The sequence below is a fragment of the Dromiciops gliroides genome, chromosome 4 (genome assembly GCF_019393635.1).
Source record: "Dromiciops gliroides isolate mDroGli1 chromosome 4, mDroGli1.pri, whole genome shotgun sequence".
NCBI lineage: Eukaryota > Metazoa > Chordata > Mammalia > Microbiotheria > Microbiotheriidae > Dromiciops > Dromiciops gliroides.
The window spans coordinates 229522878-229548119 of NC_057864.1; the positions used below are offsets into that span (position 1 = coordinate 229522878).

The 25242-nt window shown below is 39.0% G+C and overlaps 1 protein-coding gene across 2 annotated transcripts in view; it reads right to left on the reverse strand.

Annotated features, from left to right (window-relative positions):
* Nucleotides 1-25242, reverse strand: part of HEXD (hexosaminidase D) — a 41825-nt gene that overhangs the window by 1488 nt on the left and 15095 nt on the right. For both annotated transcript variants that reach the window (XM_044002205.1, XM_044002203.1), the window contains 7 exons: nucleotides 24971-25154; nucleotides 13199-13270; nucleotides 12439-12634; nucleotides 1771-1853; nucleotides 798-876; nucleotides 593-694; nucleotides 259-348 (listed from right to left, as the gene is read on the reverse strand). In XM_044002205.1, the coding sequence (XP_043858140.1) occupies nucleotides 259-348; nucleotides 593-694; nucleotides 798-876; nucleotides 1771-1853; nucleotides 12439-12634; nucleotides 13199-13270; nucleotides 24971-25154 (806 nt within the window). The remainder of the gene's footprint in view (nucleotides 1-258; nucleotides 349-592; nucleotides 695-797; nucleotides 877-1770; nucleotides 1854-12438; nucleotides 12635-13198; nucleotides 13271-24970; nucleotides 25155-25242) is intronic.

Genomic DNA, 25242 nt, shown 5'->3' on the forward strand with positions numbered 1-25242 from the left:
TGGGAAAACAACTTTTTAAAGGGGAATCAAGAAATAAAGTGAGAAGCACTTGGAGTTAGCTGTTAGTGTCTAGTACAGTGAAGTAAAAAATTAATAAATTCATCTAAAGAATCTTATTTAATCTCCGAGTTTAAATTTTGGCTCAAAAATTTTTTTGGCTCAAAGCTGATTTTGGCACAGAGGATTAAAAGTCTAGTTATTTCAGGAAAAATAACCGACCAGCTGTACTGGGCCTGGCAGGGGACTTGGCACTACTACCTTATGGCATCTGGCTGGATGTGCTGGATCATAACTGGGTGAATCATCTTCCTCTTGCGGTGGAAGGGGCTGAACCAGCCTGTCACATACCTGTAAATGCATTGGGGTTGTACTCAACAGTCATGTGTGCATGCAGCTATGTAATATTTCTTATTATCCATGGCTTTACCAGGGCATTGGCTTTATAAGGCCTCTGACAAGACTGAACCATCTGGCAAAAGCTGCTTCGTCCATCTATGTTTTGTTCCCCAGAGAGGCTGGATACAATGAAGGAAAGAAGCAGAATTCGTTTCTTCGGAATTCTACACTTGATTCTTGCTTGTTAATAACTAACCTGTTCCTTTCTAGCAGTTCATCCACAGAGCGCCTTAGGTGAAAGCTGACCTGAGTGACCAGGGCAAAGACATCACTGCCAGGGAATGTCCCAGAGCTTTCACTATTCAAAGAGAAAGGCTTCATCAGTTTCAGAGAATTATCAGGAGGTTAGGGCTATGAGGTAATAGAGTAAGAATGAGATCAGTAGGCACTGGTAGTTTTACCTCATAAAACAGTTGATTTCCAAATTTGGCATCCCTAGGTACTTCTCCACTATTTTTTTAACATTGTCAGTGTAACCTCCTGAAAGAGAAGCATTTTCTTTAGTAAAGGGAAGAGAAAGAGAAGGGGGGGAGGGAGCTCTTATACAAGAGTATGCAGAGAAAGCTCCAATTTTAGGACAACTTATTCCTGTTTATTCACCTGGTTGGGAAAGCTGTGAGTCCCTTGCTCAGGATTGGGGATGTGAAAGAAGGCTTTGGAGAATTTATTGGGGGCACCTTTTCAATCAGGTAATTCCTCTCTCTAAGCCTATGCTTGTTTCTCTTTAAGAAAACTATCTTGGGGCAGCTAGGTGGCGCAGTGGATAGAGCACCGGTCCTGGAGTCAGGAGTACCTGAGTTCAAATCTGGCCTCAGACACTTAACACTTACTAGCTGTGTGACCCTGGGCAAGTCACTTAACCCCAATTGCCTCACTAAAAAAAAAAAAGAAAAAAAAAAGAAAACTATCTTGATATTTCAGTCCCCTTTCTCAAGGGCTATTTCCTATAAGTAGAATTTGTTTTAATTTCTTGGACTATAGGCCCCCCAAAGGTCAGGTCTTAAGGTCACAGACCTACTGACAAGATCTAGTCTAGCAACATGCATTGAGCATGGTGATGAAATTGAACCAGTAGAAATCTTGGTGAGATTTTTCCTCCCTCCCTATGAAAGGCAGCATAGTCACTTAGCATTTACAAAATGGTCCCACAGTCACCCTAATTCCCTTCTGGTAGAATTCAGAGTAGTGGAGTGGATTGGTATTTCTTGTGTGAAAAGAGGAGGTCAAGATGTGTGTAGGAAGCACTCCAATATGGCAGAATGACTGCACAAACAGATTCCTGGAAGGAAAAAAACCACCACACTTTCCCCCTCAAATTCTAGGAAAATCCTGGGGCTTGTGCTTCAAGGAAAAGAGGAAAGTAATACACTGTACCATGTTTCAGTGCCTGCAGACATACTGCTAGGGATGGGATTCCCACAGGGAGCAGCTCACAGAGAACAGAGAAGTGATCATACCTGGAATCCACAAAAGGAAGAAACACCCATTTATTTATTTGGCAGTAAACATTTACTATTAATTAATATTACTTATCAGTAAAGTATTGACCACGTGTCTCCCTAACTTCTCATAGTCTCAGGCATTCATACCTACGTAGTCCTAAGAGGAAGAGCACACTCCAAGAGAGAGTCCAGAACTAAGAGAGGGAGGCAAAAGAGATCCTGGTGTGGCCAAAGATTTTATACTCTTTAGATGGAGGTGGGTCATTATACATTGAGCTAAGCTAATTGGTTTTAGCATCATGCAGTTCCATTGATTGACATGACTTGAGGGTAGTGTAAATTAAAATGCATCTGTAGACTGGTATCATCAGAGAAGAGTGCAAAAGACCATAGCTGAAGGGCAAAGTCCAGTATCTAGTTCTTCACTGAGCTAGACAAAAGAGTATTTTCATTTTCTTTGTTCCCTTGGGCTCATCCCAGGCAAAAGCTGAACTTTCTGGAGTGGGGGAGAGAAGGGACTGAAACTGATCTCTGGGTCTCCCCTAAAAATCCATCATTGATAATTCTTTTCTCACAATCCCCCATCTGATTCATTGAGAAAACTACTGTTTCCTCAAGAAACATTTATCTTTAATACTGGGAGAAAACTACATGATGAAGCTTTTATCTTTTTCCCCTTTGCCTAGGACATTAGCCTTTTCCTATACTTAACTCAGCACCCAGCCTGGGGTCTGTGGTCAGCCACTTTAATATTACACCTTATTAACATTTTTGTCCTCTTGATTTTTTTTGCCCTGCCTAACATTATGATCCCTAGTCTGGGGTAACTATTCCCCTCCCCCTTTCATCTTCTCTGATCCTGTTCTGTGGCTTCAGATTGTGCACAATGGGCCCACTACACATTCATGTCTCCATCAGCTTTTTTTTTTTAAACTTTTTGGTAATCTTATTATTTCTAACTTCCTGATTCCCCAATAACGCCCCACAGTAGTGGTTTCAATCCTTTCCTCATCAGTTTTCCCTCTCAGTAGATAAATTCACTTATTTCACTGAGACAAACCCAGAACTCCTTCCACCTTGCTTTGTCTTAAAATATTTATTATCCACTCCTCCTTTCCTTCTCTCAGAAAAGTGTGGTCTTACTTTCTAAATTTAACTACTCCATCTATGGCCTTGATCCCCTTTTCTCCCTCCTTAGAAAAGTTGCTTGATTACTGTGTTGTTAATTACTCTGTGTTGTCTCTTTACATTCTGCCTCTCCATTAGCTTCCTGCCTAGTAACCAGTATCTTCAGATTTCTTCTTCCTTTCCCAGGCAAAGTTCTGAAAGGATTGATCTTTGCTCACCACTCCATTTTTCAGTCTTCCTCAGGCCCCTGAAATCTGCCTTCCTTGGCTTCTCTCTACTAAAACTGCTCTTGGTTTTTCAGGCCTTCTCCTTAACCTGTTTATAGTATGACACTTCTACTACTCTTTCCCTTTTGAAACTGATTTCTGTCAGAGACAATTCACTCTCCTGATTCTTTTACTTCTGTTATTTTTTTTGGTCTCCCTTCTCTTCTTGCACAGGGCAGCTAGGTGGCACAGTGCTGGGCCTAGAATCAGGAAGACCTGAGTTCAAATCCAGCCTCAGATGCTAGCTGTGTGATCCTGGGTAAGCTGCTTAACTATTTGCTTGTTTCCTCATCTGTAAAATAAGCTGGAGAAGGAAATGGCATACCACTTTAGTATCATTGCCAAGAAAACCTCAAATGGGGGTCACACAACTGAACAACAACAAAAAATCTTGCAGCTCACATGTGCAAACTCAAAGTTCATTGTCTATATTTTGTCCTTCAGAGATCTTATCCTCTCCTACTGCTTTAGCTAACAGCTCTATAAGGATGTACATCTCCAGCCCTGATTTCTGAGTTCCAGCACCATATAATGAATGAGCTGCTAATTGTTGGCACTAGGAAGAGTGATGAGCATGGTCTTATCACCAGCATAGTAAAATATCATCTCAAACTCAGTGTGTCTCCTCACTAAAATCAGTTCCCATTTCAGATTTCTCCATTTTTATATGTGATATCATGATTCTCCAAGTTACCCAAGTCTTGGAACGTTGCACTCACTAGATGTGGCTTCCTCCCGATAACACAGATTCCCTGGCCACCCTTTCTATCCCTGGTTGTACTTTCACTCATTTCCCTTGATTGAGGACTGATAGAGGTGGTGGAGTTGGAATACTTGCTCACCATCACTAGATAAACTCTCCTCCTTTGAGGTCCACATAATTTACATCTATCATCCAATCAAAATCTTGATAGTTCTTGTCTACAGACCTCCAGGACATGCCCCTTCCTTCTCAATGAATTTAGTACCTGGCTCACAATCTTTCTCTCCTCAATTCCTGCCCTCATATTAGGGAATTTTAACATACCTATTGGTACTCCCTTAGACACTCTAACTCCCTGTTTTTCAGCTTACTCATTTCCTATGACCAACTCCACTCCACCTCATCAACACTCAAAAGATGGTCATATCCTTGGATCTTGTCATCACCCACAAATGTACCACCTCCATGTTAATGAACTTTGAAATTCTCTTATCACTCTACTGGCTTTCTACCTCTCCCTCTGCCTTCCCATATCAAACACCTTGACTTCCAAACCTTTTATCCCACAGTTCTTTCACAGGCCATCTCCCTTGTAGTAGCCATTCTTTTTTCCTTTCTTGATCTTGGTCACTTGGCGAACCAGTTCAAGTCTATGTCCTTTTCTCTTGAGTCCCTTGCCCCCATATCATATTACTGATTGTACCTTGCTGAGCCTCAGTCTTATATCACTTTCACCATCTGCTGACTCTGCTTGTACAAGTCCTGCTGAAAAAAGGTTGAGAAAATCATGAAATCAACTCACAATCCCATTCACTACATTACCTCTTCCAAAACCTTTTTTTGGGGGATGTGGGGCAATTGGGGTTAAGTGACTTGCCCAGGGTCACAGCTAGTAAGTGTCAAGTGTCTGAGGCCGGATTTGAACTCATGTCCTCTTGAATCCAGGGCCCATGCTCTATCCACTGTGCCACTTAGCTGCCCCTTTCAAAAACTTTTAATCCCATGGCTCCCCTGCCCTTGAGCTGTGAAACTTGCTTCATATTTTGTTGAAAAAATTGAGGTCATGAGCTGAGATCTCTCTTTCCTCCCTGTCTCTTATTACTCTGATACCTTCTGTCACTATTGCCTCCTTCATTCCTATCTCATATGAAGAGGTGGCCATTCTCCTTACCAAGACAAACCTTTCTACCTGTACAAGCCATCCCACCTCCTTTAGTAGAATGCTCCCTCTATCATCCCCACTGTCACTTATTTTCATTGGGGGGGAGGGGCAATGAGGGTTAAGTGACTTGCCCAGGGTCACACAGCTAGTAAGTGTCGAGTGTCTGAGGCCGGATTTGAACTCAGGTCCTCCTGAATCCAAGGCTGGTGCTTTATCCACTGCACCACCTAGCTGCCCCCTCTGTCACTTATTTTCAACCTCTCCCTGTCTATTGGCTGCCTAATGCCTACAAACATGCCCATATTGCCTACCTCCTCAAAAACCCCTCACTTGGTCCTTTCATCCTCACTAACTATTGCTCTGTATTTATCCTGCCTTTTGTGGCTAAACTCCTTGAAAAGGCCGTCTACAACAGGTGCTTTTACTTCTCATTTCGTAACCCCTTAGAATCCAGCTCTTGACCCCATCATTGCACCAAAACTACTCTTTCCATAGTTACCAATGATCGCTTAATTGTCAAATCCAATGGCTTTTTCTCAGTCTTCATCCTTTTTGACCTCAGTGCCTTTGACACAGATGACCACCTTCTTCTCCTTGATACTCTCTTCTAAGTTTAAGAACATTACTCTCTCCTCTTTTTTCTCTCATCTATCTGATCACTCTTCAGCCTCCTTTGTTGGATCTTTCCTCCGAGATATACTCATTAACAATGGGTGTCCCAAAGGGTTCTGTCCTGGGCCCTCTTCTTCCTCTATATCACTCTGATCTTGTCTGCTCCCTTGGTTTTCATTACCATCTCTATGCACATGTCCATTTATCCAGCCCTAACATCTCTGCTAAACTCTAGTCTTGTATTGCTAATTACCTGTTGAACATCTCAAATTGGGTATCTTGTAGATATCTTAGGTTCAACATGTCTAAAACTGAACTCGTGTTTTCCCCCAAACCTTCCCCACTTTCAATCTTTTTTTCCAATCTCAATTACTGTTGAGGTCACCAGCATCTTCAGGGTAACAATCTAGGTGAGACTCTCAATTCCTTGCTTACCCACCATATGGATTCTATTGCCAAGACCTTTTCACCTTTACAATATCCCCTGCATATGCCCCCTTCTTGTCTTTAAGGAGTAGCTGTTGAAACAGTAGAGTGCCAGGCCAGAGAAAAATCTAAGGACAAATCCAGCCTCAGCCACTGGGCAAGTCACTTAACCTCTGCCTCAATTTTCTCAACTATAAAATGGGGATAATAATTCTACCTGTCTGTGCCTGCCACATAGTAGGTGCTATATAAATGCTTACTCCCTTCCCCTTCCCTTCATGCCATCACTCTGGTGCAGGCCCTTATCTTCTCAAGCCTGGTTTATTGCAATAGTGTGATGGTTGGTCTGCCTGTCACAAGTCTCTTATAACTCCAGTCTATTCTCCATTTATCTTTTTCCTATGCCACTCCCCTACTAAATAAATCCAGTGGCTCCCTATCATTTTCAGGATTAAATGTAAAATCTTGTTTGGTGTTCAAAGTCCTTCATAACTAAGGCACTGCCCCCCCCCACCCCCCACCCCCCGGCCCCAGCTCCTTAACTTATGTGTCAGATGCAGTCATGTGGATAGAGCATTGTACCTGGAGTCGGGTAGACCTGAGTTCAAATGTGACCTCAGACACTAGTTGTGTGACCCTGAACAAATCATTTAACCTCTGTTTGCCTCAATTTCCTTAACTATAAAAATAGGGATAACAGTACCTACATCATAGGACTGTTGTGAGGATCAAATGAGATAATATTTATAAAGTGCTTAGCACAGTGTCAGGCACATGGGTGCTATAGAAATGATTATTCCATTCCTTCCTTTTCTATCCCCCCCCACCCCCCGTAATTCTCCCGGTGCCCTCATAGATCCCATGACACTGGTCTACTTCTTCCTTGAACAAGATGGCCATGAATATTTTACTCCATGCCTAGAATGTTCTCCCTCCTCATCTCCTTCTGACTTCCTTGATTTTCTTCAATTCCCAGGCAAAATCCCACCTTCTATTATATCCCACCTTTCCTGTGTATCCTATACAATCCTTCTTAATATTAATGCCTTCTTTGTTGATTATTTCCCATTTTTCTAGTACATAGCTTCTTTGTACATAGTTCTTTGAACATAATTATTTGCATATTTGTATTCCCCGTCAGATTGTTGGTTTGTCAAGAGCAGGGACTGTATTTTGCCTTTCTTTGTATCCTGAGTGTTTAGCACAGTATCTGGCATGTAGGTGTTTAATAAACTAACTGACTTGCAGTCGTCTTTGACTCCATCTTTTACAAGGTCAGCAATTTTTTCCATTCCCATATGTGATTACTATAGTTCAGGTCCTTAGTAGATCTTGGGCTATTGCTATTGTCTCTAAACCAGTTTTTCTGCCTCTATTCTCTATCCCTTATGATCTATCCTGAATAGTATTACAAGATTAATCTTCCTAAATTGCTACTTTTTGTAATATGCCTTAAAAGCCTTCAATTACTCCCCACTGCCTACAGAAATAAGGTACAAAATTTGTTTGCAGTCTGCCATTCAATCTGGTCCCAACCTAACTTTCCAACCTTAATTTCCATTATATAAAAACTTTAATCTGGCCAGACTTACCTCAACCTTGACCCTTGAGTGTGCCTGTATTCCTACTGTTCTCCTACATCACCTCTGGCCTACCCATACTTTACTTCAAGACTATCCTTTCAAGAAGTCTTCCTTAATAGTGATCTCTCTCTTCCTTTACTGAATTCCTATAGCATTGTAACAATTGGAGTGATGCCATCTGCTGGAGAGTTACTGTAGGAAAGCTCCGCCATGAGGAGAAGGCGTCTGAGGGCAAGCCATGGGGTCAGGTCCTTGGCGTCAGGAAGTTTGCTTTTGGGTACTATCAAAGCTACCAGCCAATTAGCTTGGAGCTGTGTGTGCATGTGGACGGGATGTTCCCAGTTTCAAAGGAAACATTGGGTCTTTTTGGTTCCTGACCTTGCCATGGCAGGTCTGATGATGGGGTCTCTTAGAAATAGTTAGATTTTTACCTTTCTCTCTGATCCTAATGCTCTTTAATAAATACTTAAACACTTGCTACATGTCCTTCCTTAGTCTCTAGATTGTAAGTGTCTTTGGGAAAGGGAATGACTTTGTTCCTCTGCATGTTCAACTAAGCAAATCTTTTTTGATTACTAAGTAGCCAGTAGATGCCAGGTTTTCTCTTCTGTTAGATGGTACTTTTTTTTTTTTTGATTGTAAAGAGTCAAAGGATGCTTCATAGAATCATTAGAACATAGAATTGGAAGCAGAGCTGTAACTAGGGTAGGGTTCTGACTGGAGCTTTGCTCCAGAGTATGGCAATTCAGGTGATGGAGACTACTTCAGGAGGAAGAAACAACTGAGATTGGTACCTATTTAGCAGAAGATATTTAGCAAGCCTTAAAATACAGTTACATGACAGTTTGCTTCCTGACTTCAAAGGATACCAGGTACCTTTTCCCCTCCCTCAGTCCTATCTAGTTTCCTTCTCTGGCTGTGGCCTCCCAAGTGGTGATCTCAGAACTCCCTGAGATCTCTGCTATTGCCTTAATCTTTTAGAGCCTTAAGTACCAAGGTTTGGATTCTTTTCTTAAGTTTCAGAATTACTAGTTAAAGCTCTAAATGGAAATGATTTACAGATTAGATTATCTAGTTCCAGGTCTTTTGCCTTTCATATAGTGCTCTTTACTGCACTACAGATTCTCATATGATTATGATGAAAATCGTTCCATGTGATATTATTGTGGAACCTCACTTTGTGCCAAGCCTTCAGTAACAGTTTTCTGTTTGTCTCTTAGATTTTTCTCTAGCATGTAGACTTTGTACAGAAGATGTTATATCTTTAACCACTTAAAGCTTTTATTTAGAATTGAACATTTGACCCAAACAACTTTTCTGTTTCATACAGTTCCTTATTGCTGTTAGAGAATTGATAATCGATTGGCAGGGTTAAAGATTTATAGTTATTGATAAATTTCCCAACTCCATCAATTTGGCTGCTTTATTTGGGAATGGTTAAAGTTACCTTTCATTAGCATTTGAAGAGACAAATAGATAAGAAAATAAGAGAATTCTTAGATAAGAAGCTCTTTCCACCAGTGCAAACACTTTTTCTGAAATTTAGGGATGCCTAGAACACTGAAAGGTGTAAAGGACAATTTGTGCCTGAGGCAGGGCTTGAACTTCCATCTTTCTGGTTTCCCCATTATACCGTGCTGCCCCTCTAGCATTTGAAATGGCAGATAAAATGAGTTTTAGGCTCTCCTGAAAAAGAGTATGGTCAGCATGTTGTCCTACCTCTTTTTCTTTTTTTCTTTTTTTTTTTTTGGTGAGGCAATTGGGGTTAAGTGACTTGCCCAGGGTCACACAGCTAGTAAGTAAGTGTTAAATGTCTGAGGTCGGATTTGAACTCAGGTCCTCCTGACTCCAGGGCCAGTGCTCTATCCACTGCACCACCTAGCTGCCCCTGTCCTACCCCTTTTCAAACCCTGCTTTGCATAGATCATTACTCTTATATTCTTAAGATTGACTTATTTTTAGGGAGTAGAAATGTCTTTTTATTTTCCCAACTTAATCTTTGCTTGACTGACCATGAGGGCAAAACAATGTTGGAGTCTTTTAAAAAGAAAGAAATGATTGAACTAAGGCAATTTATGAGAAGGATCACTTTTCATTCACAACCAAAGTGGATAGTGCCACCTAGTGTAGTTGAGGAAATAGCTAGTAGAAGCTTGATCATCTGGTTTCTGTGGAAAATAGTATCTGAATGATGTTGAGTTAAAAAAAATGACCTAAAAAAATGAACAAATCAACCAACCTGAGGAAAATGGTTTTTTTTTTTGTGCCAATATGGGTTTTTCAAGAAATCTCAGATATTTCAAACATTGCTATGCCAGAATCTACTTCAACATGGCCTGCTGGCATTTCAATTTTTTTTTTAAATTAAAAAATTAAAAAAAAATTTTTTTAGTGAGGCAATTGGGGTTAAGTGACTTGCCCAGCGTCACACAGCTAGTAAGTGTTAAGTGTCTGAGGTCAGATTTGAACTCAGTTACTCCTGACTCCAGGCCGGTGCTCTATCCACTGAGCCACCTAGCTGCCCCTGGCATTTCAATTTTTAAAAGGCTTGATTTGAAGGTCTCTCAAAGTTCATATGCCTTTGGAAGAGGATGGAGGAGCAGAACACTTCTAATGTGGGAAGGGAGGATAGGAAAGTCACAAAAGTGACCAAGTAAAGGTAAGGGATAGTGGTTAGATTCTAAGATGTGATTCCCCCTGCCCCTGACCAGTTTTAGAGTACATGGTTTCTATTTATAGCTCTACATTTTAACTTGCTAAAGGGTGATGATAGTTCCCAGATATAAAATCTTAGAGTTGGAATGGCCCACAAGTCACTGATGCCAATTTATACCTGAATAATAATTCCCTCTACAATGTATCTAACAAGTGGTCATCTGGTCTTTGTAATGAAGATCTCTAGGGATGAAGAACTCTCTATATCTCAAGAAAGATCATTCAACTCTTAGACCTCAGCTAACGAAAACTGCATATAATTTGTTAGACAAAGAGGAATAAAACTAGATTTCTGTGAATTTAGTGAAATCATATCATCTCCCTCAAGATATTTGTGGATACTAGTAAGATAGAAGTTATTGCTTTGAGCTTGCTATGAAGAAAAATATCTATCTGCAACAGATTTGGGACACTACTATTGGCCAGATAAATCTCTCCACTCCATATGGAAACAGACTTAGGGGTGTACATGTGTCCATGAAAAGTATAGCTATCATTTAAAGAAACAATCAAATTCAATCCAATAAATATTTATGAAGGGCTTACTATGTGCTTGGCACTATGCATGTTGCTATGAGGGAAATGAGAATACATGATTTCTTTTTCTTTCTTTTTTTTGTGTGTGAGGCAATTGGGGTTAAGTGACTTGCTAGTAAGTGTTAAGTGTCTGAGGCCAGATTTGAACTCAGGTCCTCCTGAATCCAGGGCCTCTATCTACTGTGCCACCTAGCTTCCCCAAGAATACATGATTTCTACTTGCAAGGAACTTAAGATCTCATTGGGGAGGCCAGGAGAGTGTAGGACACATTCAGTGCTATGCTGGAGCCAGCTTCTGAAAGAGTCCATTGTTAATTTTCAGGGTGATCATTTAAAGCTAGGAAATAGATGAAAAATAGAAATCAGAGCTGTTTATTTTCTTGTTGGTAATCTAGACTCAAAGTGATGGAGAAAGTATGTTGTAAGTTCATTTTTTGAACTTTTTTATTACTAGCATACTACTGGAAACACTCTAGGGTTCTTAAGCTTTTGAGGGAACCTATCTATTTCTGTTTGCCAGTGGAAAGAAAAAAACCCTTTAAATTTATGGGAAGGCCAGTGTTATTCCACTTGTATGTCATCAAAAGCAATGGCTGTTTTTAAAAAAGATATTGAATATAAACTATTTTTATTTACTAAATATTTATTTGTTAAATAAGCACAAGTATGATGTGGAAAGAACCTTGGATCAGAGTTCAGTTTACCTAGATTCCAGTTCCTTATATGCCACCAACCAACTTTGTGAATGTAGAATGGGCAGAATAAGTCTTTTCATTTTTCTACTTAATAGATGTGAAGACTGAAAATCAAGAGCTAGTAAAAAGTTTCAGGTTCAATAATAGGTTGCAATTCACTGAAAAGGAGTAATGTTATTTCATTTATTTGAATAAATAGAAAGATCCTTCATTATACTGAAAAAGATCTGTCTTCCAAACTTTGCTTCTGTTACCCAGCTATAAAAGCAAGGCAGAGACAGGTTGGGATAATGCTAACTTTGGAGTAAGGAACACTTTGGTTTTAATTCTGCCCTCTGACACATCCTGGCTGAGTGTTGGCAAATCTCTGATGAATTGTCATTCTGTATTGGTAGGAGTTTTCATACCAAGAGTTCCCTGCACTGCTGAAATCATAGGTTGTGATAAAAAAAAAAGATATAAAAGCTTAAGTATTAAGACCTTTGTATAGTCCATTTAGCATTTTTTGCAAAGGAGCCCAGAAATCCCATATTAAGGCCTTAGCCTTTTAGCATCTATAAGACACTTTCTCTCTGGGAAATGACTTAGAACCCAGACAGATGCTAATGATAAAGATGGTGGCAGTTTTTATTCCTAGGGCAACTATAATTTAGTTGCTTGAGACACTTTCACTCCCTCCATAACTAGAGAGCATCTTCAGGTATGTGCTGTTTGCATATCAGGCTGAATGACTGAAAGAATTCAGCCAGAGCTCACTTTCATAGTTCCTTTACCTTTGCCAACCAGTTAGAACGATTCCTTGCAGCATCTCAGCAGGTCCACTGTCTGCCACTTTCAACCACTGGATGTTATTTTTGAGGTGATGGCCAATAATGGTCAAAGACTGATTCACCCCTGTGGCACCTTTAAAAGCACTGGCTACCCACAGTTTAGGGAAACCACATTTCCTGTACTTATCCATGAGGAGAACTAGAAACAAAAAGAACAAAGGGATTCAATTTCTTAGCTCCCATGGAGAGTCAGTGGTGGATGGAATCTATGCCAGTGAATACCAGCTTTCTCTGATCCACATGTAGGGATAGAATATCCAGCACTATTCTCTTTCAGCACTGTGCTGTCATCAACCAAATTAATTAGGTGCTTAGCCTTCACAAAATTCCCACAACAACACACCCAATAAGTGGTTGGTCATCCAATCTTCAAAATTCTCCAATGAGATTCCCTGCCCAAGGCAGACTATTCCATTTCTGAATAATTGTTAGGAAGTTTTTCCATTTATCAAACCTAAATTTGCCACTTTCATCCATTGTTGATTCTGCCCAAAGAACAAAATTAAGGTTGCATAACGAGAGGTACTTCACTAAAGAGATAAAACATCAGGGAGGGGAAGAAATTGGCTTGCTCATAGAGGGATAATTTAATATTCTTTCAGTGATTTACACACAAACTCTATACCACCACATAATAAACTCTTTAAAGGTTTAAATTAAAAAGAACATCTAGGTGTGAGTTACCTAGCCATATAATACTGACCCTTTCCATGTACATCCATATCCTCAATGTAGTCCCAGATCATTGGCTCCACCAGCTGTGCTATTCCAGATTCTGGAAAAACCAAGAATGTTACAAGGACAAATGAGCAAGGATTTATGGTCTGATCTATATCCACAAGTGATGTTTTAATAGTATAGTAGGATCAAGTATTTAAAATGGTAAAAGCCTGAGAACATAAACCCTTAATTTTCTATTTCTATTTTCTCTTTATTTCTCATCATGGGGAATAGGCCAGGTTTTTTCAACATATTAAATTCATTCATTTAAATGAATCAAATCAATACTCATTTAAAAACTACTATATGTCAGGTACTGTGCTAGGCTCTGAGATACAAAATACAAAAGTGGGACAGTTTCTGTCTTCAAATTAACTATATTCTACCTGGAGGGAATGCAACATGTCTATACAAAATATATTTTTAAAGTAATTCAGGGGGAGAATCACTAACAAGGGAATCAGGAAATGCCTCTTAAAGGCTGGTACACTTGAGCTGAGCCTGGAAGGGAAGCAGACAGAAGTGAGGAAAGGAGAGCATTCTAGAAATGAGGAATAGTTTATACAAAAGTACAAAGGGAAGTAGATTGAATGGGGAACAGTGAGATGGAAGTTTGGCTGAACTATAGAGTACACAAGGAGAAGTAATTGGTAATGTCAGGAACCCCATGCCAAGACCACCCCTCTCTTTTTACTATTAGGAGACACCCTGTTTTCCAGAGCTAAGGCTCAGCAAGCAAGCTTTGTCCTGCGCTTGGCCTAACAAACCTTCGTGGCTCACCTGGATGAGCTACAGCAAAATCCTAGATTGTTTCACAACAGCACCAGGCGGTCCCTCTGGACAAGGACCTCTAGTACCTGTGTGCCTATCGTGAAGTTCTGCTATAAATCAAACTTGTCTCATTCCTGCTCACTGTCAGGGCTACAGCTCACTGCGTAGCCATTGGTATAAGTATTGAGTTCTGTCCACACAAAAGTGGTTCTCCTACTAGAGGGGGCCCTGGCACATGTGTCTAGTTTCCCTCCTTCAATAGAATAAAAAAAGCTTTTTGATTATGACTGCTGCTATCTCTTTGGTTTTATTTTGTTTGTTTGTTTTTAGAGTTAAACAGTGGCTGTGATAACCTGTGTAAACTTTTTTTTTTTAAAGAGTTAACAGCAGTTGCTGAGCTGCTGTTGCTCTTTGGTCATTTGTTATCAGGGTTGACTAATTAGCTTGGAAAGACTGGCTGGAGCCAGATTATGAAGGTATTATAAATACCAGAGGAATCTATATTTTATTCTGGAGGTAACAGGATACTATCAGCTTCTTGAGCAGAGGAACTAAATGGTTAGACATGGAATTTAGGAATATTAATTTTGCAACTCTGTGAAGAATGGATTGTAGATGGGAAAGGCTGGATACAGGGAGACCAATTAGGAAGCTAATGCAGTAGTCAAAGTAAGAGGTGATGAGACCTGAAATGGGATGGTAATCATGGATGGAAAGAGGAGGGCAAATGCAAGAGATTTTAGCAACTGATTGGATATGCTGGGTGAATGAGTGAAAAGCTGAGGATGACCTCTAGATTGTAAACCTGCATGACTAGAAGAATGGTGGTACTCCACCTAGAAATACTGAAGTTAGGAGGGATGGATTTAGGGTGAAATGAATTGTGGGTATGTTGAGTTTGAGATGCCTATGGGATATACATGTAGAGATGAGATGGTGAATTTCAGGAAAGAGGTGAGAGCTTGTTATATAGATATGGGGTCATTTGTATAATAGGAGCTGATGACACTGCTGAGTGGAGAGAAGAGGACCCAGGAGGGAAGCCTGGAGTACATCCAAGTATTGAGGGCAGGACATAATGATCCTACAAGAGACTGTGGATGGGTCAAACAGGTAGGACAACTATGTCAGAGCGATGGCAGAAACCCAGAATGGAGGATCAATAGTGTCAAGTTTTGTAGAGAGGTCAAGGAGAATGAGAACTGAGGCAATGCCACTGGATATAGCAAGAGAGATCACCGATAACCTTGAAGAAAGCAATTTCAGTTGTATGATGGATATGGAAGCCAGATGGGTAAGGGCTGAGAAGTTAGGGTTAATGCTTTTTCTAGGAGCTTGGCTATGAAAGGAAAGATACTTTGGGGAGATAGCAGGGTCATGTGAAGATTCTTTATAGATGGGAGAGTTCTGGGCAAATATGTAGATACCATTAGATAGAGATAGGTTGAAAATTAGGGAGTAAGAGAGACTGTCAAAGGGAGCAAGCTGTCAGAGGAAGACAGGATCCCTCCAGGGGACTGGGTTAAGAGCACAAGTAGAGGAGTTGGATCTGGCAAGGTCATTTTATTCTCCAAGACTGAAGTAAAGAAGGAGAGAATGAGGGTGATTTTGAAGAAATTTGAAGTGTGAAATTTGATGGAAGAGGAAGTACAAGATAGATAACCTCAGTTTTTTCAGTAAAGTATGAGGTGACACTTGGAAGCATGGTAGCATATTTACTTACTTGGCATATGTTGTTTCCCCCAGTAACATATAAGCTCCTTGAGGGCAAGACTTTTGTTTTTGTCTTTGTATCTTTGGTGTCTAGCATAGTGCCTGGTACTTGGCACATGGTTATTGGACTGGAAAAAATATGATGTACATGGCTGAGAAAGGGATTGTAGAGGCTGATATAGGTATCTTGAGAACAGAAATATTTGGAAGAGAATAAAAGAAACAGCTTGCAGTAGAGAAGCCAGAGTTCCTATTGAATTATATACCTTCTACTGGACCTAGATGGAATAGCTGACTTCCTCTGGGGGCTTTCTGCATCAGGCAAGTGAGAACAGGGAAGGCATATGGTGGGAGTGATCCAGAGTTGGAGTTTAGAAAGGAATAGGTTGAAATAGGACAACCGGAGGAAAGGATTGAAGGGTAATGGGATGTCTAAAGTTGAACTGTTAAGTAAAGGTTTAAGATTTTGAAGGGAGGAAAGGCCAGGGCAGGGATAATGGCATTGGAAAATAAGGAGGGACTGTGAATGGCTTGACTGTTCTCAACAATACAATGATCCAAGACAATCCCAAAGGACTATTGATGAAACATACCATCCACCTCCAAAGAACTGATATTGATGGAACAGACTGAAGCATGCTATTTTTCACTTTCTTTCATTTTTCTTTTAATCAAGTTTTCTTAATTTTTCTTTTTTAATTAAAAAAAAATTTTTTTTTTATGGAGCAATGGGGGTTAAGTGACTAGCCCAGGATCACACAGCTAGTAAGTGTCAAGTGTCTGAGGCTGGCTTTGAACTCAGGTCCTCCTGAGTCTAGGGCTGCTGCTTTATTCACTGTGCCACCTCGCTGCCCCCAATCAAGTTTTCTTGTACAAATGACAAATATGATGTTTTACATAATTGTACAAGTATAATCCATAGCTGATTGTTTGCTACCTTGGTAAGGGGGGGGAGGGAGGGAAAGAGGGATAAAAATTGGAACCCAAAACTATAAATAAAAATGTTTATTACAATTAGGAAAAAATAAGGAGGGGTAGAAAGACTGGGGGTTGTAACCTCTAATCAGGCTTCTGAGAGTGGCCTTTTGAAATATTCAGAATGATAATTTAAATAAAATGGAAATGGAAGAGAAGGTTACATTCTTGGAAATCTTTCTTTATAAAGGATCGTTCTGGCTTCCCAATAATATGGCACAGAGGAAATCATCACAGCAATTAGGTTTGCAATCTTTTATCTATAATTCCTTGTAATAATATAATCTCTAGTCTTTGGTAATTGTCAGTGTGATAAATTCTTTAAACCCTCAAACCCTGAAGTTTCACCTCTTAATTGGCCTTGACCAGTCCAATGGCAACAAAGGGAAATGCCTTTTCTTCTTTGGCTACATACATGGATTCCTTATTCCAAATATTTAGAAATGGCATGAGAGGCAATATAGTGCAGTGGGAGGAGGGCTGGATTTGGAATCCTTGGTTCAAATCCTTGTTCTGCCGCCTACTTATGTGATCCTCAACAAGTCACTTCTCTGTTCATGCTGCTGTGCTGGTACTGTTTGACATGTACTTAGCGGCTCCTTAGTCGTGGGGCCTCTGCTGGGCACGGCTCTCTGCAGGTCTTCTGCCTGGTGTTACTCTCCTGGTCTTGTGATCACTGACAGAGGCAGCTCTGCTGAGCATGAGGATGTAGAACTTTTCTCAGCTTCTACTCAGAAGACTTCAGCAAGAGTCCTCAGATGAAGTGCTGTTTTCTTCCCATAAGAAGAGTGGTAGGTCAGGTTTGAGACTGGAATGAAATGAGATGCTCAGTAGTTCAGCTAAGAGTCAGCACTATTTACTTAGCCACAGTAGGAGAAAGACATTAAGAGCTGGCAAACAACACTGAGGATACAACTGATTCAGTTGAGCAGTGTCCTGGTGCTGGTCCTTTTGCTGCTCTGCCAGTTTGAAGCCTCAGGACCCAGCTGGAGCTCCTAAGTTGCTTTTTGTCCTTAGGCAGTCTCAGTACTTTTTGTCTCAGGAAGATATGTCAAGGCCTGAGCCTTAATTTCTAGAGCCAGTTCAGTCTTGAGACATTTTCAATGCCTTCTTTTTCAAAAGCTTATTTAAAAAAAAATGAATATTTCTTTTTGTTTAGTTACTAAATTTGGAATAAAAAGTAAAGCAAGTGTGACTTTGCCCTATCTCCTCCCCAGCTCCCTACCCATTTTTTTTTTTTTTTTGTGAGGCATTTTGCCCAGGGTCACACAGCAAGTAAGTGTCAAGGGTCTGAGGCTGGATTTGAACTCAGGTCCTCCTGAATCCAGAGCCGGTGCTCTATCCACTGCGCCACCTAGCTGCCCCCCTGCACATAGTTTTGCTAAAACTACTGGTGATTCATAAATTATATTATCACCTAATGGCACCTCTTATGTTATAGAAAGGGTCATAATCAAAGAAAAAAAACATTAAAAATTTTTTTTCAGCATACCAAATATTATATCTGGTTTGTGCACTACAATCCAGATTCTCTAGTATTATTATTTAACAAAAAAAATGAATCTTTATTAAGTATTCCCCATTTTCTTAGATGCCCACCGTTAAGCTCTAGAACAGTCTATGACAAGGATTCTTAACTTTTTTGTGTGTGATGGACCCCTCTGAAAGTCTGGTAAAGCCTATGGATCCCCTCCCAAAATAATGTTTTTAAATACATCAAATAAAATGCATAGATAAAAAAGCAAAGCAATTATATTGAAATATAGTTATCAAAATATTAAAATAAGTTCATAGACTCTAGGTGTTCTTAACTTCTGGTCCAGGATGTGTTTAACATTAGGTGGCACAGCACAACTGAACACTGGATTTGGAGTGAGGAAAATCTGAGTTCAAATACTGCCTCAGAAGCTCACCAGGTATGTGACCCTTGGCAAGCCACTCAATTTCTTTGAGCCTCACTCTCTTAATTTGTAAAATGGGTGTCTATCTCACAAAGCCACTATGATGATAAAAGCATATAACCAGTGTTTTGTAAACCTTAAAGCAATTTATAAATGCTAGGCATTATTATTCTCATGGTTAATTCAGAATCTATATTACTTCACTGCTTCATTTCCCACATTATAAGGTTTCTTATCAGGATAAATTTTCTTATGTGTAATAAGGTATCCTTTCTAGGTGACACTTAAAAAACCCTCCAACATTTAATGGCTATCTGTGTATTAAGAATTATACTGGGGCAGCTAGGTGGTGCAGTGGATAGAGCACTGGCCCTGGAGTCAGGAATACCTGAGTTCAAATCCGGCCTCAGACACTTGACACTTACTAGCTGTGTGACCCTGGGCAAGTCACTTAACCCCCATTGCCCCGCAAAAAAAAAAAAAAAAAGAATTATACTACAATGATGGGAATACATAGACAAACATAAAATAATCCTTTCCCCAAAGAAGCTTACATTCCACTGGGGGTGGGGTCGGTTGAAGGAAGACATTATGTATTTATTCACTTCTTTTGTGTAGTTTTTCTTAGGAAATCTGGTGAAAAATCAAGCATGGTAAAATTGAAGCCTTTTCCACATTCAAAACATAAATATTCTCTCTCTAGCATCAATTATTTTGTTTAAATAAAGTTTCCCCTGTGTCTGAAGAATTTTATAATTTTAGAAAAGAAACAAGTATTTATTAAGTGCTTATTATGTATCAGGTACTATACTAAGTGATTTATAAATATTTATTATTTATAAATATTATCTCATTTGATCTTCACCACAACCTGCATTTTAATACTAAAATCAAATGGGTTCCTTCCAGTATGAATTCTCTGACAGCTAATAAAGACTTCCTTCTTACCAAAAGCTTTTGCACATTTATCATATTATGTATGAATTCTCTCATGCTTCTTCAATCTTCTCTGCTCACTGTAGGTTTCTCACATTCATTACATTAAAAGGGTTTCATTCCAGTATGAACTGTCTGATGTTTGATCAGAGTTCCTCTCTCACTGTAGATTTCCCATTCATTACTTTCAAAAGCCCAGTATGTCTTCTCTCATGTTTTGTCATGAGCCACACGGTGGCTGAAGGTTTTTCCACATTTATTTATTCATAATATTTCTCTCCAATAGGAATTTTCTGATGTCTAGCTCCACTGAATCTTCTAGATAGTTTTTCCATATCCACTGTGTTCATATAACTCTTCTATAGACTGAATTTGCTGTCTGGGTTGTAACTAAAAGGCTTCCTGAATGATGGAATAGAGACTGACTCCCTACTAAAACTTCTAAATGAATTATACTGATATACACCAATTTTGTTTAAAGGTACTTCTGTGAATGATTGTTACTTGTCTTAATCATATCTCTGGATTACTCTACTGTCTTTCTAAATTGTGATCACATTCCACAGCTCTTAGTTTGGAATGCCAGAGATTAGGATTCTAAAATTTTTTTCTGGGATGATGCTCTCATGCAATGCCTGGCATCAGACATGAGTTTGATTTCACATAGTATCTTTATTCAGGGAATCTTCACAAGTGCCTCTTGGGACTTCCCCCTCTGGCATCCACAGGGCTTCTCCTCTTTCTAACAAGAAGATAGTTTGGAAATAGCAAGTCCTTCCCCTCAAAGCCCTTTCTTAATCTCTTGGGTCCTGAAGTTGTAGAAAAACCTTTTAGTATGACTAATGAGGACCCAGGCCATGATCATGGTAATAGCGTTGATGCTGCCTCAGTGCCTTTTAAGAAAATGAACTAGACCATCTCAAGTTGTTGGTGATTAATAAATATTTCTGTTACCATACCTAACACCCAGCAAGATACTAAAGGCATTCAAGGGGCACTTCCATCACTTAAAATAGCTTTAGGGTATTTACTGGACAACCTTAATCTTAATCTTGGGGATAAGAAAAACCTGGCATAGTCAGCACTGGATAAGAGAAACTAAACCAGGAAGAGAACAAGAATAAAACAAAAGACAATAAGCAAAGTAATGGTCCCCTGAAGGAGTAACAAAACATGAGGGAATGAAGACCACAAATTATAGACCTTGTTCTCTCCACTTAGAAGGACTGAGTCCTAGATTTAAACAATTTTGTCCATGTGGGGGGAGATGCCAAATCTTCACAGTTCACAGTGAGTCTCCTGATTAAAAAAAAAAAAGTGACAAAGAGCATGAGCTGCATCAGAAACATCAGGGGCATAGTGAAAATAAAGAAGCCTCCTGTAGCTGAAGTAGCTTTCTTGAACCTAAAGCATCAGACTGGCCAGGTCAGCTTGGTTTACTATATGCAATTTCTCTTTTTATTTAAAACCCAAAGGCTTCTTGTTAAAGCTCTTTAGAAATGCAGGGTCCTCACATGTACAAAAATATTTATAGCTGCTCTTTACGTGGTAGCAAGGAATTGGAAGTTGAGGGGGTGCCCATCAATTGGGGAATGGCTGGACAAGTTGTGGTATATGAATACAATGGAATACTATTGTGCTGTAAGAAATGATGAGCAGGAAGAGTTCAGAGAAACCTGGAGGGTCTTACGTGAGCTGATGATGAGTGAGATGAGCAGAACCAGAAGAACATTGTACACAGTATCATCAACATTGAGTGTTGACCTACTGTGATGGACTATATTCTTCTCACCAATGCAATGGTACAGAAGAGTTCCAGGGAACTCATGATAGAAGAGGATCTCCAAATCCAAGAAAAAAAAAGAAAGAAAGAACTGTGGAGTATAGATGCTGATTGAACCATATTATTTCTTTTGTTTTGGGTGCTGTTGGTTTTTTTTTTCTTTCTATTTTGAGGTTTTGCATCACTGCTCTGATTCTTTCTCTTGTAACAGGATTAATGCAGAAATAGGATTAATGTTATTATGTGTATATATATATATATCTATATGTATATGTATAGAGATATATAGATATAACCTATATCAGATTACCTGCTGTCTAGGGGAGGGGGGAGGGAGGGGTGGGAGGGAGAAAAATCTGAAATTGTAAAGCATGTATAAACAAAAGTTGAGAACTATCTTTACATGTAATGGAAAAAATAAAATACCTCATACATAAAAAAAAAAAAAAAAGAAAAAGAAATGCAGGGTCCTCACACACCAAGACATGAGACTTGGGCGGGGATGGGGGACCTTGGCAGATTTTCCTCGTATTAGAGGGGTCTGTCTGTTCTCAGAGTCTTAGCTTTAAATCACTTTTCCTCTCCTAAGAGTTCTCACACCGGATGTCAAACTTTTTGTAACACAAAAAGGCTTAAATCTCTCTCTTTCTTTTTAACTTTGACATGCTGTTATAGGCAGTATCTCTAATCATAAGCCTCAATCTGACTTGAGGTTAGAAATTCCTTGAAGCTCCCTGTTTAATGTTCACTTATTAAATGAAGTACCTAGTCAGAATCAATCTGGAGACTACCCTTCTAACAAAATGCCAGGGACTCTTGAGTGATTTACTCAACTTTTAAAACAATCTTTATTTATTTATTTGTTTGTTTGTTTTTTTGCAGGGCAATGAGGGTTAAGTGACTTGCCCAGGGTCACACAGCTAGTAAGTGTCAAGTGTCTGAGGTCGTCCAGGGCCAGTACTTTATCCACTGCGCCACCTAGCTGCCCCCTAAAACAACCTTTATAAAGAAGCTAGAAATAGACACAAATTATGGGCAAATGTCTATTATGTAGGATTAGCAATCAATTTAGTTAAAGAATTATTTAGAATATGCAAGTAGCTATGCTGTGTATTAGGGATACAAAAATTCAAAAAACACAGGGTATGTTCTTGTGGAATTTATAGTCTAATGGGGGAGTGAAAGAGTGAATATAATGTAGACACAGGCAAATATAATATAAGAAATAATATGAAAATAAGAAAATTTTAAGAAGGAGAGGGTCCTTTTACATGGGAAAATCAGGAAAAACTTCTTGGAAAGAGTGATACTTGAAATGGATCTTAGAAGAAGGTAATGGTTTTAATAGGCAAAGATGTTAATAAATATTTTAATAGGCAAAGTTCTTTCTGGGCATAATGGAATATGGGAAGGGTAGGCAGAGAATGGAAGCAAGTAGTGCAGTTTAGATGAAATACAGAAGACTAGTAGGAATAAGGCTCAAAAGATAGGTTGGAGCTAGGTTTAAATCTACTTGTAAACACTTTAAGGTTTGCAAAGTGCTTTACAGACAATCAGTGAAAGTTTTTACACAGGGAAGAACATGGTCAGATTATTTTGGTACCTATAAGTAGAATGGTCTAGAGATGGAAGAGATAGGTTTATAGGATCAACTGGATCCTTTTTCTGTATATGTGAAATGCCTCCCCAGTATGACTGGGTGTTGGGGAACTGTCACTATTTTATATGGGGACTCCTCCAACAGTCATTGTACTAATTGTACCTCAGTGATTCCATGGCTAACCCCTATAGTTACTCTTCCCAAACTGTGCACTGGATCACCCTGAAGTGCTACAGGGAACTAACTCATGAGGGCACAGTGTACTATTGCAAATTTGAGGGAAAGTGATACTTGACATCTTTTGAACACTTTTAATGAACTACTAGCTCAAGGTAGTTTATAGTTTTAACATTTTAGCATTCTTTTTTTTAAAGTAATAAACAATTTAATTTGTAGTTTTGGGATTGTTTTTGATCACTGTACTGTTGAGAATAGTTTAGTCTTTCACAGTTCTTCATCAAACAATATTGCTGTCTCTGTGCACAATGTTCTCTTGCTTCTGCTCACTTCACTATACATCAGTTCATACAAGTCTTTCCAGGTCTTTCTGAAATCATCCTGCTTCCCATTTCTCATAGCACAATAATATTCCATTACCATCATATACCGCAGCTTATTTTTCCTTTGATTTCCAATTCTTAGCCACCACAAAAAAGAGCTGCTATAAGTATTTTTGTACAAATAGGTCTTTTCCTCTTTTTCAGGATGTCTCTGGGATGTAAACCTAGCAGTGGTATTGCTGGATCAAAGGGTATGCACAGTTCTATAGCCCTTTGGGCATAACTCCAAATTGTTCTCTAGAATGGTTGAATCTTTTCACAACTCCACTAACAGTGGATTAGCGTCCCAGTTTTCCCACATCACCTCCAACATCCAGTATTTTCCATTTTTGTAATATTTGCCACTCTTAACATTCTTTTCAATGATGCTTTTGAAGGTCTGAGATGTGTTTTTGTTTACTTGTACTTTCAGTTAGACCAGTAACTTCTCAAACTTTCTTGTTTGCAACATTATATCTTTGCAAAGCTGAGCTTTTGGTAGTTACTATGATAAAAAAGCAAGTATTATAGTAAAATCAATGTGAAATAAGAAATGAGGGTGGTAGTGTAATCTGATTCCCATTAGTCAGTAAAATAGATTTAAGAATGAAATTTTAAAATATTTTTTCCTTTCATTTTATAGTATTCTTTTTCCAAATAGCTATAAAGTTGTTAGGACATAAATACTTATTAAACCATTTGGACAATTATTTAATAAATAAATGGATTTTTTTTTTTTTTTTGCCTAGCACCATAGGAAATTACTGTGAATGGCAAAGTTTGGCAACTTTTGCCCTACAAGTATTTTGTGCTGCTGAGATGTTTGGAGAGTTAATAGTCCTTTTTTTAGATGGGTTCCCTCTGGAACTGGAAACTTTACTTCTCCAGTTACTAATGCTGCCAAGGGCAGCAACCTCTGGTGGATCCTCAGTTATTATTTATCACTTCAATAATCCTGCAAAAGCATTTTATTTATTTATCTATCTATTTGTTCATCCATCCATTTATTTATTTATCTAGTCAGTCATTTATTTATGTCTATTTATTCATTCATTCATCTATTTTGCAAAAGCATTTTAAAAAACAATGCCTTTTAGTGGATAATCTCAAATTTTGTTTTATATGCATAGAAAAACATTTCCCTAGATAAGATACATTGGTGCAAATAAATAACCAAGAGGCTTTATTATTCACCAATTACACTTGTGATATATGTGTAAAAAAACCTGCCTTAACTTCTTTTTGATTTTGTCGTTCAAATCTAATTTCATTATGTGGTGTGGATTGATAACCTATTTGTAGCTTATAGTCTTAGCTAATTGCCTGGGTGCATGAAGAAGTTAATATTTTCCCATGATCACATAGGTATTAACTAGTATGTGTCAAAGGCTAGACGTGAACCCAGGTCTTCCTGGCTCCAAAGTCAGACCTCAATCTACTATGCTACTTTGTACACTTTGATTGTTATGAGAAATTAATAAAATGTTATGCCCATAAGAGTGAAAATGAATGTCTGTACTTTGAAGTTGTGTAATACCTGTAAGACATTCTTCACTAATACCCCTGAGCATGTCATCCCATACAATGGGCTTCACATTGGGGTGGTGGATGAGCACATGGCTGGCAACTGCTTTCATCTGGGTCAGACACAGTTTTACCATACTGTTTTGTTCCTGTTGCAGCCACTGTTTAGACATCTCCCCTTCACCAAGGTAATATACCTGCATCGGAAGGAAGAAGAAAGAAGTAAACTCTGCTTTTTGTTTTCATTCCCATACAGAAGAGAAGGTAGGCCAAATAAGTAAGAGC